This window comes from Pongo abelii, chromosome 22 (assembly GCF_028885655.2).
Source record: "Pongo abelii isolate AG06213 chromosome 22, NHGRI_mPonAbe1-v2.0_pri, whole genome shotgun sequence".
Taxonomy (NCBI): Eukaryota; Metazoa; Chordata; class Mammalia; order Primates; family Hominidae; genus Pongo; species Pongo abelii.
In genome coordinates this window covers 56,789,132-56,805,625 of record NC_072007.2, presented here as the reverse complement: position 1 = coordinate 56,805,625, position 16,494 = coordinate 56,789,132, and the positions used below count along the sequence as shown (strand labels likewise).

At 51.9% G+C, this 16,494-nt stretch overlaps 1 protein-coding gene across 18 annotated transcripts in view; it reads right to left on the bottom strand.

Annotated features, from left to right (window-relative positions):
• PCNT (pericentrin) overlaps nucleotides 1-16,494 on the bottom strand; it is a 122,299-nt gene that overhangs the window by 47,922 nt on the left and 57,883 nt on the right. For all 18 annotated transcript variants that reach the window (XR_010138901.1, XR_010138902.1, XM_063720941.1 and 15 more), the window contains 6 exons: nucleotides 11,115-11,261; nucleotides 10,010-10,161; nucleotides 7,075-7,217; nucleotides 6,532-6,764; nucleotides 5,377-5,539; nucleotides 4,834-5,046 (listed from right to left, as the gene is read on the bottom strand). Coding sequence is in view for 16 of the 18 variants with exons in the window: in XM_063720941.1 (XP_063577011.1) it covers nucleotides 4,834-5,046; nucleotides 5,377-5,539; nucleotides 6,532-6,764; nucleotides 7,075-7,217; nucleotides 10,010-10,161; nucleotides 11,115-11,261 (1,051 nt within the window). In the remaining 2 variants the exon portion in view is untranslated. The remainder of the gene's footprint in view (nucleotides 1-4,833; nucleotides 5,047-5,376; nucleotides 5,540-6,531; nucleotides 6,765-7,074; nucleotides 7,218-10,009; nucleotides 10,162-11,114; nucleotides 11,262-16,494) is intronic.

Below are 16,494 nucleotides of genomic sequence, written 5' to 3'. Positions count from 1 at the left end.
ACTCCAGCCTGGGTGACAAAGTGAGACTCCTTCAAATAAATAAATAAATAAATAAATAAAATTAACTGGGTACCACAGTTTAAATTTCTGTCCCCTCCAAAACTCATGTTGAAATTTAACTGCCAGAGTGATGGTATTGGAAAGGCCTTGAAAAGGTGACGAGGCTGCAAGGGCTCCACCCTCACAGCAGTTTTAATGCCTCAATAAGCGGCTTTGGGAGTGGTCCTCCCACTCGGCCCTTCTGTCTCTGCCCCGTGAGGATCCAGCCCTCCACTCCGGAGGATGCAGTGTGCAAGGCTCTGCCTTAGAAGCAGAGAACGGTACCTCACCAGACACCAAACCTGCTGGCACCTTAGGCTTTCCAGCCTCCAGAACTGTGAGTCACAAATGTGTGTCTGTGATAAATCGCCTAGCCTCAAAAATTCTCTTCTAGCAGCACAACCAGCCTGAGACCTGCGGTGGCGAAGCCCCGGCCCAAGTGGAAACTGCAGATGAAAAAGCGTCTTGGAAAAGGGGGCTCTCTGCTGCTGAATCCTGAAGTCTCTATTTTATTATTATTATTTTTGAGACGGAGTCTCTGCTGCTGAATCCTGAAGTCTCTATTTTATTGTTATTATTTTTGAGATGGAGTCTCTGCTGCTGAATCCTGAAGTCTCTATTTTATTATTATTATTTTTGAGATGGAGTCTGCTGCTGAATCCTGAAGTCTCTATTTTATTATTATTATTTTTGAGATGGAGTCTCTGCTGCTGAATCCTGAAGTCTCTATTTTATTATTATTATTTCTGAGACAGAGTCTGGTTCTGGGATTACAGGTGTGAGCTACCACTCCCGGCCTGAATCCTGAAGTCTTTAAGCCATCCAAAAACTAAAGTATTAAATTCATACATGTTAACTGACATTTCACCAGCTTCCAAAAAATCATTTTAATTTGTAAAATTGTTAAGTCTTTTATCACAAACTATCATGACCAATGCAAGTAACATTCTCAATAAATGTTGATGCCACTGTCAACAGTAATGGTGACTCTGCTGTAAACATGCTGCTGCGGTAACATTCACAACCTGAGACGTGCAGCGAGGCCCGAGGGCAGCTGCTCCCCTGACTGCACTCCCTGGGCCTGGACACGACCCGGGCTGTGCTTGGTCCAGAACATCACCATCTTCAGGGCCAGGGGCGCTGGGCCATGCACTGGGGCAGGGTGCCTGCTGACACGCCCGCAGACTCAGGGAGGCACACGAGGATCGCAATCCCAGCTGGCGAAGCAGGTGACACCCACGCTGAGCAGGCACAGGGGATCCAGCGGGCCCAGGCCCTCCCTGGAGACCAGAGCTGGGACCCAGCCCAAGAACAGCTGTAACTATCACAAGACATCAGTTTCTGAAAAGCAGCACAAACTGTAGCTTAGGCACCATAGTAAATACCGTTAGAGAAATGCTCCTGTTTTGCTGGGGCGTTAAAATGGGACAACCCCACCCATTTTTATGAATACTGAAGATTAGAGTATCGCTGTATTTATTGTTTGCCACAAAAGTTCTGAAGTAGTTTTCTTTAGTAAATAATTTGCAAAATCCAGTGCAAACACACAGCACGTCACACACAAATCACTCGTCTGTCTTTACAAACCTGAGTCCTTGTGTGCTGCAGTGACAGCTGTGCCTACGAACAAGAGTTTGCATTTACTGAGGTGGAAACAGAAACGTGCAGCTGAGAATGTGAGAGCTAGAACCAGTGACGGTAGCGTCAGCATCAGGGCTCCGGGCAACGCTGCTGGCCTTGAACAACCTCCAGACTCAGCGTCCACGATGCCCACAACTGCCTGTGCGACTGCAGGCCCATCGACTTTTCAAGGAGACAAAGAGAACAAAAGGGACAGACGGCAACACCTGAAGAGGGCCACAAAACACCACACAGCGAAGGGGGCGTCACGCAACATGGCGAGGCAGGGCCGCTGCACACAACGGCCGAGTTCACGCCACTGTCAGAGCCTAGGCCCTGCCGGAGTGTGGTCAGGCCACGGTGGGTGTGCCGGTAGCCAGCGCAGAGTCACACAACTGCAGAGCAAGGGTGAAAGGAAAGAAAATAAACCAGAGTGAGAAACTAGGGCAGGGTTAACAACGTCAAAATGAAAGCAAACAAAGAGGACCCCAGAGAAACAACAAGAATTTCCCAGTGACAAAACCAAGTTGGCCCGAGCCTGTGAAAGGGCTCCATGAGATCCACTCCCAGCATGCCAGGCACCTGCCACTGCAGGGCCCATGGTGAGCCGCAGCTTCAATCCTGGGGCCTGCAGGGAGCCCAGCCAGGCTATGGAAACCCAGGGCCCACGTCCACCTGTCACGACACTCCCTGGTGGGCCAGGCTTTGTGGCAGGAGGTGAACCAGAGGCAAGGCAGCAGAGGGGCCAAGACAGCCTCGGGAAGAAGCCCTGCGGTGCTCAGCCCCATGTGCTCAGGCCCAGGGCACGACACAGGCGCCTGACACGGGGGCGCTGGCCACAGGGCCCAGGCCTCACCAGGCCGTTCAACAGAATGCAGGCCACACACCCCTTTATCTGCCAGGAGGCCTGACAAACGAGGTGACTGGCTGAAGTCCAAGGGCTCGAGGTGATGAAACACCAGGTGGTCTCCCCCAGTGGAGTGTGGCCCAGCGCCGGCTGGCTGGGCGCAGACACTGGAAATGGGACAGCAGAGTCCACGGGGAGGGGCCCGACTATGAGGCTGCCCCCGGAGAGCAGAGGGCAAGCAGAGAAAGCATCGGGAGAAACAGTGACAATTAACACCCAGATGCAACAGCACCGCCAGGGCAGAGATGCAGACCCTCGATGCTGAGAGGAATGCAGGACGTCAGAGACGTTCCTGAAAACACCCTGAAAAATCCTGAGGAGATGCAGGAAAACGACGGCCTCAAACGAAAAGAAACAGGATCTTGAGTCGTGTCTCCAGCACCACTTCACTGGTGGAGGAGTGGACCTGAAGAGACTCCAGGCCCTCCTGGCCCTGGAGGTTCCCCCGCACTCCCTCTGTGGACACACAGATTGCAGGGGCAACAGGGCTTAGAGGCCCGTGGGGAGATGACGCTGCCCTGAGCCCAGCAGCAGGCAACACTGCAGTGAGGACTTCACAGCTGGCCAAGGAAAATCCACCCCAGATCAAGGCCAAGCAGGCAGGTGAAAAGGAAATACAAAGAGCAGCAGGAAGGGCCCAACGCCAGGAGGTGCCGCAAATAAAACTTTGCTAAATGGACCAAAAGAAGACACTCACCAGATAGGCTTTTAAAAAAGAGTCATGAATACGGTATCCATACAAGGCACAACTAAAACAGAGTGTTAAAAAAGACTTAAAATAAAAGGACAAGAAAAGATACACGAGGGGAAAAACACCAGGCTATTCCTTCACCATGAGAAATTTATATAAAAAATAGAACAGGATAAACGAGAATGACAGAAATGAACCAAGAAAAGGAGAGGACAAAGTGTGGGCACAGTCACAGGCAGAGTTTAAAACATCCTGCGGGACCAATGTCTTCCACCCTGGAAAACGCCCCCTGGGCCAAAGAATTATAAGCTTGTGGGACCCAGATGTCAACACGAGTGCCACAGGTGAAAAGGCTGGGGCACCACCAGGAGGCACGACCTGAACCCCACATCCTGTGAAAGGCGGCAAACATGTCCGAAAGCGTCCAACCCAACGAAGGCAGCAAGAAACCATAGGAGCTGGCCGGGCATGGTGGCTCACGCCTGCGATCCCAGCACTATGGGAGGCCGAGGCAGGCAGATCACTTGAGGTCAGGAGTTCGAGACCAGCCTGGCTAACATGGTGAAACCCCATCTCTACCAAAAACATAAACAATTAGCCAGGTGTGGTGGTGCTCACCTGTAATCCCAGCTACTTGGGAGGCTGAGGCAGGAGAATCACTTGAACCCAGGAGGCGGAGGTTGCAGTGAACTGAGATCACGCCACTGGGGATAGAGCGAGACTCCGTCTCAAAAAAAAAAAAACAACCATAGGAACAAGAAATCATCACAGGAACAAGGGCAAAAAATCAGCAAGACAGAAGACAGCAAATGAGAATGGCCACGAAAATCAAAAGCTGGTTGTTTTCTAAAGAGAAAAATGTAAATAATAATAATAATAAAAAATGAGACTTCTGAATTGGCTGAGGTGGTGCCTGCGATGTCCAAGCTTCTAACTCCAATCTGTGTTCTGAAGGGATGACCCCGAGGCCACGCCATCCTGGAAGGAACTTTTGGAGCTCAGGCCCCTCTGCCTCCCACGTGCCTGAGATCCACGAATGCAACGTGAAAAGCCTTTGCTCAAGCTGAACCAGCTACTGAGGACGCAGTTCCCTGCAGGCTCGACATTTTAAGCTTATGTTTTGACAGTTTTCATTTTAAATACCTTTGAGACCAAAATATCTAAAAATCTGAAAAGATACAAACTAATATTGTTAAAACTATGTTTTCCTAATGAGGGTTAATATCAGGCACTTGGTTATTTTAAATGAAATTTTAAGTAGCTCTTGTTTGTCGCACTTGGCTCTGCCTCCAGCTGCTGCTGTTGGACTCAGAGCCCCTCTTATTTCCACCTCACAGAGGTGGGGACCCTCCAACCAGCAGGACCAACAGACAACCCGCCTTCTCTGAAAGGGCAGCAAAGCCAGTGGATGTCTCACCTGATCCCACACAAGCTTCCCATGCCCAGCGTTCCACGAGAAGCTGCGTGCTGGTTTACACTTGACCCTCTAGAGAGTGTCCCTGGGAGCTGGGGAAACCATGGCAGCTGTATCCGCGCCCCACAGCTCGCACCGCCCTCCACATCCCACGCTCCTTACCAGCTTCTCTGACCTCGGCGTCCGTGGCTGCGGCCTCCCCCCAGCTCCACAGACGGGTGCACTCCTCCCTCAGCGCCACCTGCTCCTGGGCCGCCTGCTGCAGCTGCTGTCTCAGGCTCTCCAGCTCCAGCACCAGACGGTGCTCGGAATCCTCCTTCCCGGCCAGCACCTCCTTCAGATCTGCTGTCTCCACCTTGAATCCCTCGAGGGTACCTTTGTGGGAGACACAGATGCTCTGACAAAGACAGTCCCGGGTGCAACTGAGGAGAACCGCTTGGAGGAAGGCACGGGGCCACTGCCCCTGAGAGCAGCAGAGCTAAGAGCCAGCAGCTTCCAGGACCCAGCTGTAGGCCTCCAACAGCTCTGCTGGCCACAGCAGCTCCCGACCACCCCGTTCCTCCCAAACCATGGGTGCCTCCCATGTTGGCTTTGTTTTTACATTTCACTTTAAAAACCCTATTCCAAAGGCTTCCTTCCTTCAGTGAGGCCGGGCCTGCTCCCCGTGCCTGTGCTCCAGGTGCCCCAAGGCCCCGTGCTGCTCACCCTGAGTCTTGTGCAGCTCCAGCGCCAGCTCTGCCTTTGCTGTGCTCTCCTCCTTCAAGCACTCCAGCAGCTCCTGGTGCTTCCTGACAACCTGTGCTGTCTCCTCATTTTTAAAACTAAATTCTTTTTCAAAACGAGAATGAATTTGGCGTGCTTCTTCCAGCTGTTAAAACACATTTGCAAATCAAAACTCCAGATCAAAAATAACTGAAGCCTACATAAGACCAAGAGAACGTCACTTCTACCCCCAGACCCTTCAGGCCATCACCACCCAGGCAGGGCCAGGCCAGGGTGACGGGACCTGAGCGCATCTCAGCCACCCTCCGAGACACTGTGGCCACAGTCTCCAGTGAGGACCCCTCCCCGGCCTCCCAGCTCAGCCCTGGACCCCTCTCCCTTCCTCCAGACACTCCCCTGGCAACTGTGTCCAATCTGGGGCTCCCAGGCCATCTACAGGCTGAGGCCCAGAGTTACCTCTGAACTCAAAACTTAGCAAAAAAGAATTTTTATTTTTATTTTTGAGATAGGGTCTTGCTCTGCACCGAGGCTGGAGTGCAGTGGTGCAACCACAACTCACTGCAGCCTCAGCCTCCCAGGCTCAAGCAATCCTCCTGCCTCAGCCTCCTGAGGAGCTGGGACCGCAGACGCATGCCACCACACCTGGCTAACTTAAAATGGGGTCTCACTGTGTTGCCCAGGCTGGCTCAAACTCGTGGGCTGAAGTGAACCTCCTACCTCAGCCTCCCAAAGTGCTGGGACTGCAGGAGTGAGCCACAGTGCCTGGCTGAAAAAAAGATCTGTGATTGCTTTCCGCGTATTCCTATTTAATGTCTTTTTTAATTGTCTAAAATGTTCTAAAAGGGTTAAAAAAATTTTCCTTTCTTAGTGATAATCTCTAAATATGAAAACACTCCACATGGAATTGCGACAGTGCATGAAGTAAAGGAAATGGGCCTGTTTATTATCCAAATTAAACAAACAGATTCTCTCATTCGTAGCAAGCCCACTTCCTCAAAGATCTGGTTCAGAAAAGCCTCCTCCTTGGGGAGAAACCCGTGCAAGTGTGGTTGGCACCGGCATCCACCAGGCTCGTGTGGCATCATCAGCTACTCAGTCATTCACTTCTCCACAGGACCCCGGGAACCTGGGCCTCACCTGCCTGCTGGAGTCCAGGGCCATCTCCAGGAGGCCGTCCACGGCCAGGCTGAGGCTCTGGAAGACCCTCCGGATGGGCTGCTCACATTCCCGCACGCTTTCTGGGCTCATGAGAAAGCTCTCACGCATGTGGCTGCTGATTTCAGCCACGGAAGACATCTCTGCACATTCAGACAAAGTTCTGTCCAACTCCGGGAGGGCCACATCAGACCACGTCTCCTCCAGCGCCGGAGCTACAAGATGAGCAGATGCCGGCGCACGCGGCTCAGCGAGCAAGCCGGCCGCGGCCACGGCAGCCAAGACGACAAGCCACAGAACTCAGAATGTCGCCCCAGCCGAGACGAGACAGCACCACGTCCACAGGAGCTGACAAATGTAGCCCAGACCCCAGTCTCGGCCTTCTGTAAGTGCGGAAACTAGCAGGAAACCAGGACGGCAGCGCTCCCAAGGGCATCGCCCAATACGGAGGCTCCTCTCAGAGAGCTCCAGGACCACAGAGGGGCTGCAAGCACAGGGCCAGGTGGCTGGTCCTGCCACACTCACCTGCCGACGGGGCCAGGCCTGCGCCCGCGTCATCCAGGCAGAGCCCCACACGCTCCCCGATCCGGCTCCTCAGGGTTATGGCTGCCCTCAGCATCTCTCCAAACAAACCCAGCAGCCTGCGCAGGGCGTCCTGAAGGGCCCCTCTGAGACAGGAGACACCCATCATCAGGCAAGCCGGTCATGGCATGAGAACCCCCACCCTGGATGCTGCTGAGGGGCCGCCCACCAGTTTGCACACCTTGGCCCACGGCTGCCTGTCCCCACGGGGCCGGAAGACATGATCCTCATGCCCGTGTGAGCACAGGAAGCTGAGGCCACAGACAAGACAACCATGTGGAGCCCACTCAGGGACACGGGCTTTCCTAGGTGAGGTCTTCCTGATGCCATTTCTGATTTGTAAAAGGCATCATACTAGGAACATAGCAAACCCGTCCTGCAGGTGTGCGATGTGGCCGCACAGCGTAAATCACCCAGAAGCAGCACACAGGCTCCGTCTCTCCCCGGAAGCACAGGGTGCACCAGCCAGCCGTTTTACAAGATGTCTGTCCAACACCAAGTCACGCCTCAGCCACACTTTCACAGGAGTTGCGTGGCAGGAAGAGGTTGGTGTCTCCCAGCCTCTCTCTAGGCCTCGTGGACGTGCGGTCTGGGATGCTTCTGTCTTTTTTATTTTTTTGAGATGGAGTCTCGCTCTGTCGCCCAGGCTGGAGTGCAGTGGCACGATCTTGGCTCACTGCAAGCTCCACCTCCCGGGTTCACGCCATTCTCCTGCCTCAGCCTCCCGAGTAGCTGGGACGACAGGTGCCCATCACCACGCCCGGCTAATTTTTTGTATTTTTAGTAGAGATGGGGTTTCACCGTGTTAGCTAGGATGGTCTCGATCTCCTGACCTCATGATCCGCCCGCCTCGGCCTCCCAAAGTCCTAGGATTACAAGCGTGAGCCACTGCACCCGGCCGGGATGCTTCTGTTTTTACACACAGGGGCTCCCGAGGCCACAGGCCCTTCCACATCTCGCTCCCTGCACTATGATTTAGGGGCAGCCCTCCCGACTGTGATGCCGCTGAGGACAGGCACGTTGACCTGGTGCCTACACAGCCAGCCCTCCCTCTACTCTGCTCACAGCTCTGTCCCCAGAGAGCCCAACCCTGTGGAACAGACGATGAGGACTCATTCGTGGGGACTGTGAGGTGAGAAACCGGAGACTCTGGGCAAATAACACTGAGGGGGAGTCCTGAGGAGGGGCTTGACGGAGAGAATGCCACCTGCTCCCCGGCACACTTCCACCCCCCAAAATGCCCAACTCCTGCAGGCATCAGGGCATCTGCAGCCACCCGACCTCAATACAGGCAGCCTCTCCAGTGTCCAGGGACCGTGGGCTCACCTCTGCGCCCCTTGTGTTTAGAGCCTGGGGCCACCCCGCCCACCACCCACCTCTGCACCCCTCGAGTTTAGAGCACAGACCACTCCACTGGCCTCTGTGCCCCTCGGTTTAGAGCCCTCGCTCGCCCACTGACCCAGGTGACTCGAGAGTCAGCACCAAGCTACAAGGCACCCACAGCCAAGTGCTACAGAAGGCAAGGTCCTCACAGAAAAATCACAAAACTTGATGAAAGAACAAAGAGAGACCTGCACAGACACCCCCCACACACGGACGGACCCTCAGCATGACAGACACCAATGCTCCAGAAACAGCTGTGAGCTCAGAGGGTCCCATCAGCCCGACCAGGTCTCCCTACCCTGGGTGGTCTCCAGAGCAGAGCCAAACCAGTTCAGAGCTTCAGGACACAGCAGCACAACCCAGAGGCCTCGAGTGGGGACACAAAGACGGGAGCAGCAGCAGGACCCAGAGGCCTGGGGCGGGGACACACAGATGGGAGCAGTGGCTGGACCCAGAAGCCTCGGGTGGGGACACACAGACAGGAGCAGCAGCAGGACACAGAGGCCTTGGGTGGGGACACACAGACGGGAGCAGTGGCTGGACCCAGAAGCCTTGGGTGGGGACACACAGATGGGAGCAGCAGCAGGACACAGAGGCCTCGGGTGGGGACACGCCAATGGGAGCAGCCAAAGACCCACACAAGGGGATGGGGAGGACACGCACCCAAGGGGAGGCTGCGTTTGGCAACACGGTGCCGAGTCCACTGCCCAGACAGGTGCAAGCAAGAACAACGGAAGAGCTGCAGGCTCACCCGAGTCACACAAAAGCAAAACTTAAAAAACCCTGTGAGGTGACCTGGGAAAAACCTACATGGTGTCAGAGGAGCAAACAGTTTCTCAAGACCCCACACGAGACAAAAGGGCAGTCAAGCCTGCGGGACAGCATCACTGCAGGTGAGGAGGCACCAAGGTGGGATGCGGCCTGGACCCATGCGCTCAGGGAAGGCCACCCCACAGCCCGTGGTAAGCAGGCCCACACCCCGCCCTGGGAGAGCCCTCGGGGCTGGGCGCTCAGCCCAGTGCCTGCAGCTCCCCAGGCACAGGCTCCCAATGGAGAAAGGAACGGACAGGGCTACGGCCCCTGCTCGGGCCGGTCTCAGAAACACATGTGACAGAGAGAGATGCATGAGGCATGACACTTGCACACAGTCCAAAGCACAGGAACCACGAGACATGTGGGCCTGCACCCCATGCCGGGGACGAGGACACGCTGCGGGGACGCGGACACTAAAGGGGAGGGGTCGGACTCTGTGTGGGAGATAATGGCTGGTTTTAATCTGGCCAGATGGGGAGATGAGACACAGCAGGCAAGTTCTTCCCGGTGCTTATAATCTTTCTAACTGAGAGAAGAAAGAAGCCGGGTCCCCATCCACCAGGAGCCAGCGTGCATGGTGGCACCAGCCACGGGGCCAGGAACCGCGGGGACTAATGGCATCTGCACGACCCAGAGGGTGCTGGTGGCCACAAGGCAGCCTCGGTGCGGAGGACACACTGACCTTTCGCTGTGGGACAGGTCGACGTCGGCCTTGAGCATGGAGAGGAGGTTTGCGCCTTCCCGGTTCTCCCGCTCCCGCCTCTGTTGCAGCACCTCCAGCTCGGAGCGGCACTCTTCTATCTCGTGACTTAAGGATAAAACCTGGTCTTTCAGCTATCGGGAAAAATGGTTAAAGCTTTAGTTAAAACAATTTGGTTAAAAGTAAATGGCTGTAAAGGACTTTCAACACAATTTCACTATTTGAGAGTCTCTGATCTAGGACTTTTCAGCTTGGCGATGGGGCAAAAGCAGCAGGCACTTTGGCATGTTCCTCGACTCACAACGCCTTCGACTGACAGTGGTCGAGGCGTGGCCCCAGCAAAGGCCGAGGAGCACCTGCACATTTACTAAAAATACAGCAAAGGTGAACGAGGTGCTGATTAAAGGTGAAAATTATTGATACGGTTTTTCCTCCATTATTCGTTATTTACAAAAGAATACACAAACATCCCCAGGTGGAACCTGAGGCTAGGGGAGGGAAGGGGCCAGTTCATCAGAGATCCACCGCTCAAACAGCAATTCGAAATAAGTCACTGTATCTGGCCATTCACAAAAGTCAGTTGCCAGACAGGCAAAGCTCTTTCTTTCTGAGACAGGGTCTCACTGTGTTGCCCAGGCTGGAGTGCAGTGGCACAATCACAGCTCACTGTAGGCTCAATCTCCAGGGCACAAACAATCCTCCCACCTCAGCTTTCTGAGAAGCTGGGACTACAGGCACGTGCCACCACACATGGCTAATTTTTTTATTTTTTGTAGAGACAGGGTCTCCCTATGTTGCCCAGGCTGGTATCGAATTCCTGGGCTGGAGTGGTCCTCCTGCCTCAGCCTCCCGAAGTGCTGGGATTACAGGTGTGAGCCATGGTGCCGGGGGAGGGCAAATGGGGAGTGAGAGTCTAACGGGGACAGAGTTCAGTTTTGCAAGATGAAGACTTCTGGAGATGGATGGTAGTGATGGCTGCACAACACCACGAGTGCACTCCTGCCACTGAACTATGCACTGAAATAAAGTGAAAATGATTTTTATGCTATACACGTCTTATCACAAGGGAACGGCATATTCCACACACCTGCTGGACTTGGTGATTCTTCTTTTGAAGCTGCAGAGACAAAGACTCTTTCTCCTCTTGGTGAAAAGGCTGTGCCTGTGCACTCTGAAGCTGAAGTGTCTCCTCTTTTTCATGCAAAGCAGTTTTCTTTTCACTTCCAAATTCACCCTGTACACATCAATAACAATAAAAAATACCAGTAAGCTAGAAAAATACATTCTTTGCTGTTAGCCAGAATTCAGCACATTCAGCAGATATGCACAGAGCCCCCACTCTGCACCAAGAGCCGCGATGAGCCAGACCACAGCCCCCATCAAAGAAAACATGGGTTCAAGGACTTCACTGGGAATACGAAGTCCTGGTTTCAGGGATAAAACACTTAAGGAGACACAAGTTCGCACTGGTGACGGCTGCGTGTCATAAGCAGCTGCTCACTACTATTCCCAAATGGCTCCTGTAACATCTTTAAGAGTCACACCAAGAAGTTCACCATCAAGGGATTACAGCCATGAACACCCAAGATAACTTGGAAACCTAGGTTCCTTCCCTTTTAAAAGATTAAACCTTCTTTCTTTCTAAATAACAAAAACTTTTAAATAAGGTTCAATAGATGAATTAAATTCTATACACACACACACACATTTTTTTTTTTGGAAGGACTCTTCTCTGTCACCCAGGCTGGAGTGCAGTGGTGTGATCTCAGCCCACTACAACCTCTGTCTCCCAGGTTCACGGGATTCTCTTGCTTCAGTCTCCCGAGTAGCTGGGATTATAGGCGCCTGCCACCACACCCAACTAATTTTTGTAATTTTTCTTTTAGTAGAGACAGGGTTTCTACCAAAACCTGTTGGCCAGGCTAGTCTCGAACTCCTGACCTCAAGTGATCCACCCACACTGGCCTCCAAAAGTGCTGGGATTACAGGTGTGAGCCACTGCACCTGGCCAATTAAATTAATGAAATAAGCTTATTTTTTTTAAACCTCCAGAGGTAGCACTTCTAGAATGGCAAAGTAAGGACCTCCAAAATCTGTTCCTCTATAAAAGAAAAAGTGATAAAAACCATCAAAACCAGTGTTTTCAGAACTGTGGAAATCTGGTCAGGTTTGCAATCATCCAAAGAGTGTTTATGGAAAAACACAGGCTGAGTATCCATAAGAACAAACTTCAGGTGCTTAACTTTGCCCTGACTCCATATCTCCTCTCCAGTCTAACAGCCCTGAAAACCAGTAGCTGCTGGGGTGGAGTGGGGGACAGAATGGATTTGGAGCACCCCAAAATTTCCATGCACAACTGCCCGAGCCCACCTGCCAGGCTCCTCGCTGCTGTGATTGGGTCAGAGCTCTCGGTGTCAAAAATTCTACCCCAGGGTTGGCCGGGTGTGGTGGCTGACGCCTGTAATCCCAGCACTTGGGAGGCCGAGGTGGGCAGATCACAAGGTCAGGAGATCGAGACCATCCTGGCTAACATGTTGAAACCCCATCTCTACTAAAAATACAAAAATTAGCCGGGCGTGGTGGTGGGCGCCTGTAGTCCCACCTACTCGGGAGTCTGAGGCAGGAGAATGGCGTGAACCTGGGGGGCGGAGCTTGCAGTGAGCCGAGATCACGCCACTGCACTCTAGCCTGGGTGACAGAGACAGACTCCGTCTCAAAAAAAAAAAAAAAAAAAAAAATTCTACCCCAGGGCATTGGTTGGAAACAGTCAGTGTCAAGTGTTTAACAGCTGCAGCTGCCCGCAGTAGAGAAACCAGTTGGGACTAATAAGGGGCTGCCGGAAAAACAAAACACTTGAGAATGAGATGTCCACAGGGGGCTCTGAAGAGCTCTGACATCTTTTGGGACTCTACAAGGTGTGAACACGTGCAGGGCTGTGCCCACACTGGAAAGGCCCAAGAGGCCCTGGGCTGGCTGCAGTGACCATGTGGCTTGGCACAGCAGGGGTGAAGGCCAGGGCCAGGCTGTCCACCGCCCGCCAGAGCCCTCAGCAGAGAGAAAGACTGAAATAGAGCTCCCTTGACATCTGGAGCTGAAAAGTACAATCACTGAAAAAAAAAATTCACTAGAGAGGGGTTCGGCAGCAGACTCGAGCAGGCAGAAGACAGAATTCACATGCTGGAAGATAGGTCAATTAAGATGATCCAGTCAGGGAACAGAAAGAAACATGAAGAAAACTCAGCAGAGTCTCCAAGGCCCGTGGGGCACCCTCAAGCCAGACAGAGGGAGAGAAAAGGGCAGAGGGAACCCTTGAAGACATGATGGCCAAAAACCTCCCAAATTTGATGAAAATAACAATAATAATAATAATAATAATCCCCACATACAAGCTCAATGAACTCCAAGTAGGACAAACTGACAGAGACCCACACTTCACCCATCACAGCCAAACCTCAGCAGGGTTCAGGACAAACCTTGAGGCCAGCCAGTGTGCGGCAGGAATATGGGTGCCGCTCAAGACACCAAGACACGTAGCCCCCAGGAAGACGGGCGTGGCTCATGACACGCGGCCCCGGATGACAGGGGAGGCAGCGGAGAGCCCATGCAGCACTGAAGGAAAAGCCCATGGATCTTGAAGTCCACATCCAGGAAATGATCTCTCAAGGATGAAGGAGAAATTAAGACATTCCCACAAAAACAAAAGCTAAGAGGATTCATCACTAGCAGACCTGTCCTTCAAGAAATCCCAGAGGAAGTCCTTCGGGCTGAAACATAAGGCACCAGACTTGAATTCCCAGGAAGAAACGAGCAGCAGTAGTGCAGGTAACGACACAGAGAAAACACGAGACAAAACAACATGGCTTTTGTTTATAACTCTTCTTCCTCCTGATTTAAAAGACACGTGCGTAAAGTAACAAGCACAAAAAGATAGAAAGATGTGCTTGGTACGACAATATGAGCACAAAGGGCAGACAAGGGAATGAAGCTACATTAGCAAATGGTTTTGTAAACTTTTAAAATTAAGTTGGTATTAATCCAAACCAGATTGTTAGAAGGTGCTTCCTGTAATGCTCAGGGCAAGCGCTAAGAAAATAACTCAATATACAGCAGTCCCCTTTGTCTGCAGTTTCAGTTACCTGTGTTCAACCTCATTCTGAAAATATCATATGAAAAATTCCAGAAGTAAACAACTCTATGAGTGTTAAACTGCCTGCCCCCAAGCTGAACAGTGTGAGGAAATCTGGCAGGCCAGGCCAGGGATCATCCTTCTGTCCGGCGTTATCCACGTGGCAAGCACTACCTGCCCACACGCAGGCATCTTGGTGATCAGACCAACTGTCACAGCATCAGAGTACTTGTGTTCAAGTCACCCTAATTTCATGTAATAACGGCCCCAAAGCACGAGAGAGGTGATGCTGCAATTCAGACGTGCCAGGGACACCACAGGGTGATTCCTTTAAAAGCTGATGACGGAGCAATTCTGATATGCCAGAGACACCACAGGGTGATTCCTTTCAGTTAAAAGCTGATGACGGAGCAATTCTGATATGCCAGAGAACCATAGGGTGATTCCTTTAAAAGCTGATGACGGAGCAATTCTGATATGCCAGAGACACCACAGGGTGATTCCTTTCAGTTAAAAGTTGATGACGGTGCAATTCAGACATGCCAGAGACGCTATAGGGTGATTCCTTTAAGGTAAAAGTTGATGACAGGTATGTATAGGAAAAAACAGCATATAAGGGGTTCAGAACCATTCACGATTTCAGGCACCCACTGGGGGTCTTGGAATGCATCCCCTGTGGGTAAGGGGCGACCACCGTATGGTAAAGGAAACATCAAGGAAATTAAAGTGAAAAAAGGCAGTAATGGAGGAATACAGGAACAAAAACGGCATAAGATATGCAGAAAACAAATACCAAGCAAGTACTGACACATGCTACAACGTGCGTGAACCTGGGAAACACACAAAGTGAAAGCAGCAGACACCAAGGGCACACGCTGAGTCTATTTACGTAGGACGCCCACAGGTACGGTGAGCAGACGGCAAATCACCAGGGATAGGGGAGAAGGGAGAATGGAGAGTAAATGCTAACGAGTGGGGGGTTTCAAACTTCTTTTCTTCCTTAATTTTCATTTATTATCTTTTGAGACAACGTTTTGCTGTCACGCAGGCTGGAGTGCAGTGGTGTGATGTCAGCTTGCTACAGCTTCAACCTTTTGGGCTCCAGCGGTCCTCCCACCTCAGCCTTCTGAGTAGCTGGAACTATATGGGCACGCCAACACGCCAGGCTAATTTTTGTATTTTTAGTGTTTTTTTATTTTTGGTCTTGAACTCCTGGGCTCCGGCAATCCTCTTGCCTCAGCCTCCCAAGGTGCTGGGACTATAGGCACGAGCCACTGGGGGTTTCTTTTTGAGGTTACGAAATATTTTAGAATAAACTTTTCTCAGCTCTAAGATAAGTGATGACAGATTCTTGGCAGAAAAGGTATGTTAAACAGCAGATTTAAATATAAAAAGGCCTGACAAAAGTTGCCTAGAAAAAGCTTAGTTTTAAGACAATGAAATTACTTTGTGTTTTAACTTGGCATGTGAAAAGGTAATTGATAAAGTAAGTTTTTTGTGTCTACTTAGCAGGCAGGAAAGGACAGCACGGAGCCCGTGTCCTCAGCAGTGAGACCTGCTGCTCCAGGACAGCTGGGGTGGATTGCCGGCTCCCGCTCCCTGCCCAGCACGGCCAGGAGGGCTGAGGGCTGAGGGCTGGGGCTCCACCAGCTTGAGGAGGAGGAAGAAGTCAACACTGAGTGAGTGCCTTTTCTGAAGTAACTGGGGCAACGGTTTCAATAAACACATGGAACCCTTGACACCAGAAATGACCTTTATTCTCTACCTTTTTTGTGTGATAAGCCATGGGGAGGAAAAGGATAAAGGATCGGGTGCCCCCAGTGCCGGCTTGGAACTTGCTGAAGGTGCCAGGTGGGCTGTGCATCTGCATCTTAGTCACAGGAACCAGAAACAGGTTCACACTGTACAACACTAAAGTCACTCTCAAGGTCTCAAGACCATTTGGAATTATGACTACAGTTCACTTTAATAAACTTTCTCTCCTGGATTTGATTTAGTTCCATCTGTTTGAAAGGAAGGACTTAAGATTAACTTCTGAGCTGTGCACATTACAAAGTTTCCAAAGAACTTTAATCACCTTGCTGATACCTCAACCATCAGCAGTGCGTCTCCTGGGGGACAGAGGCATTGATCCGGACCAACAGCCAGGGAGGGGACAGCGGGCCAGGAGTAAGAGGTCCAAATAGGGATGCTGGTTCTGTGTACACCAACCACAAAACGCCAGTGAATTCAAGAACAAAACCCCAAATGCCAATGGACCCGGCAGGACAGAGGCCAAGGAACTGGGAAAACAGGAAAATTAATCCTCAAGACCAGGTGCCACCATGGTGCCCACAACAGC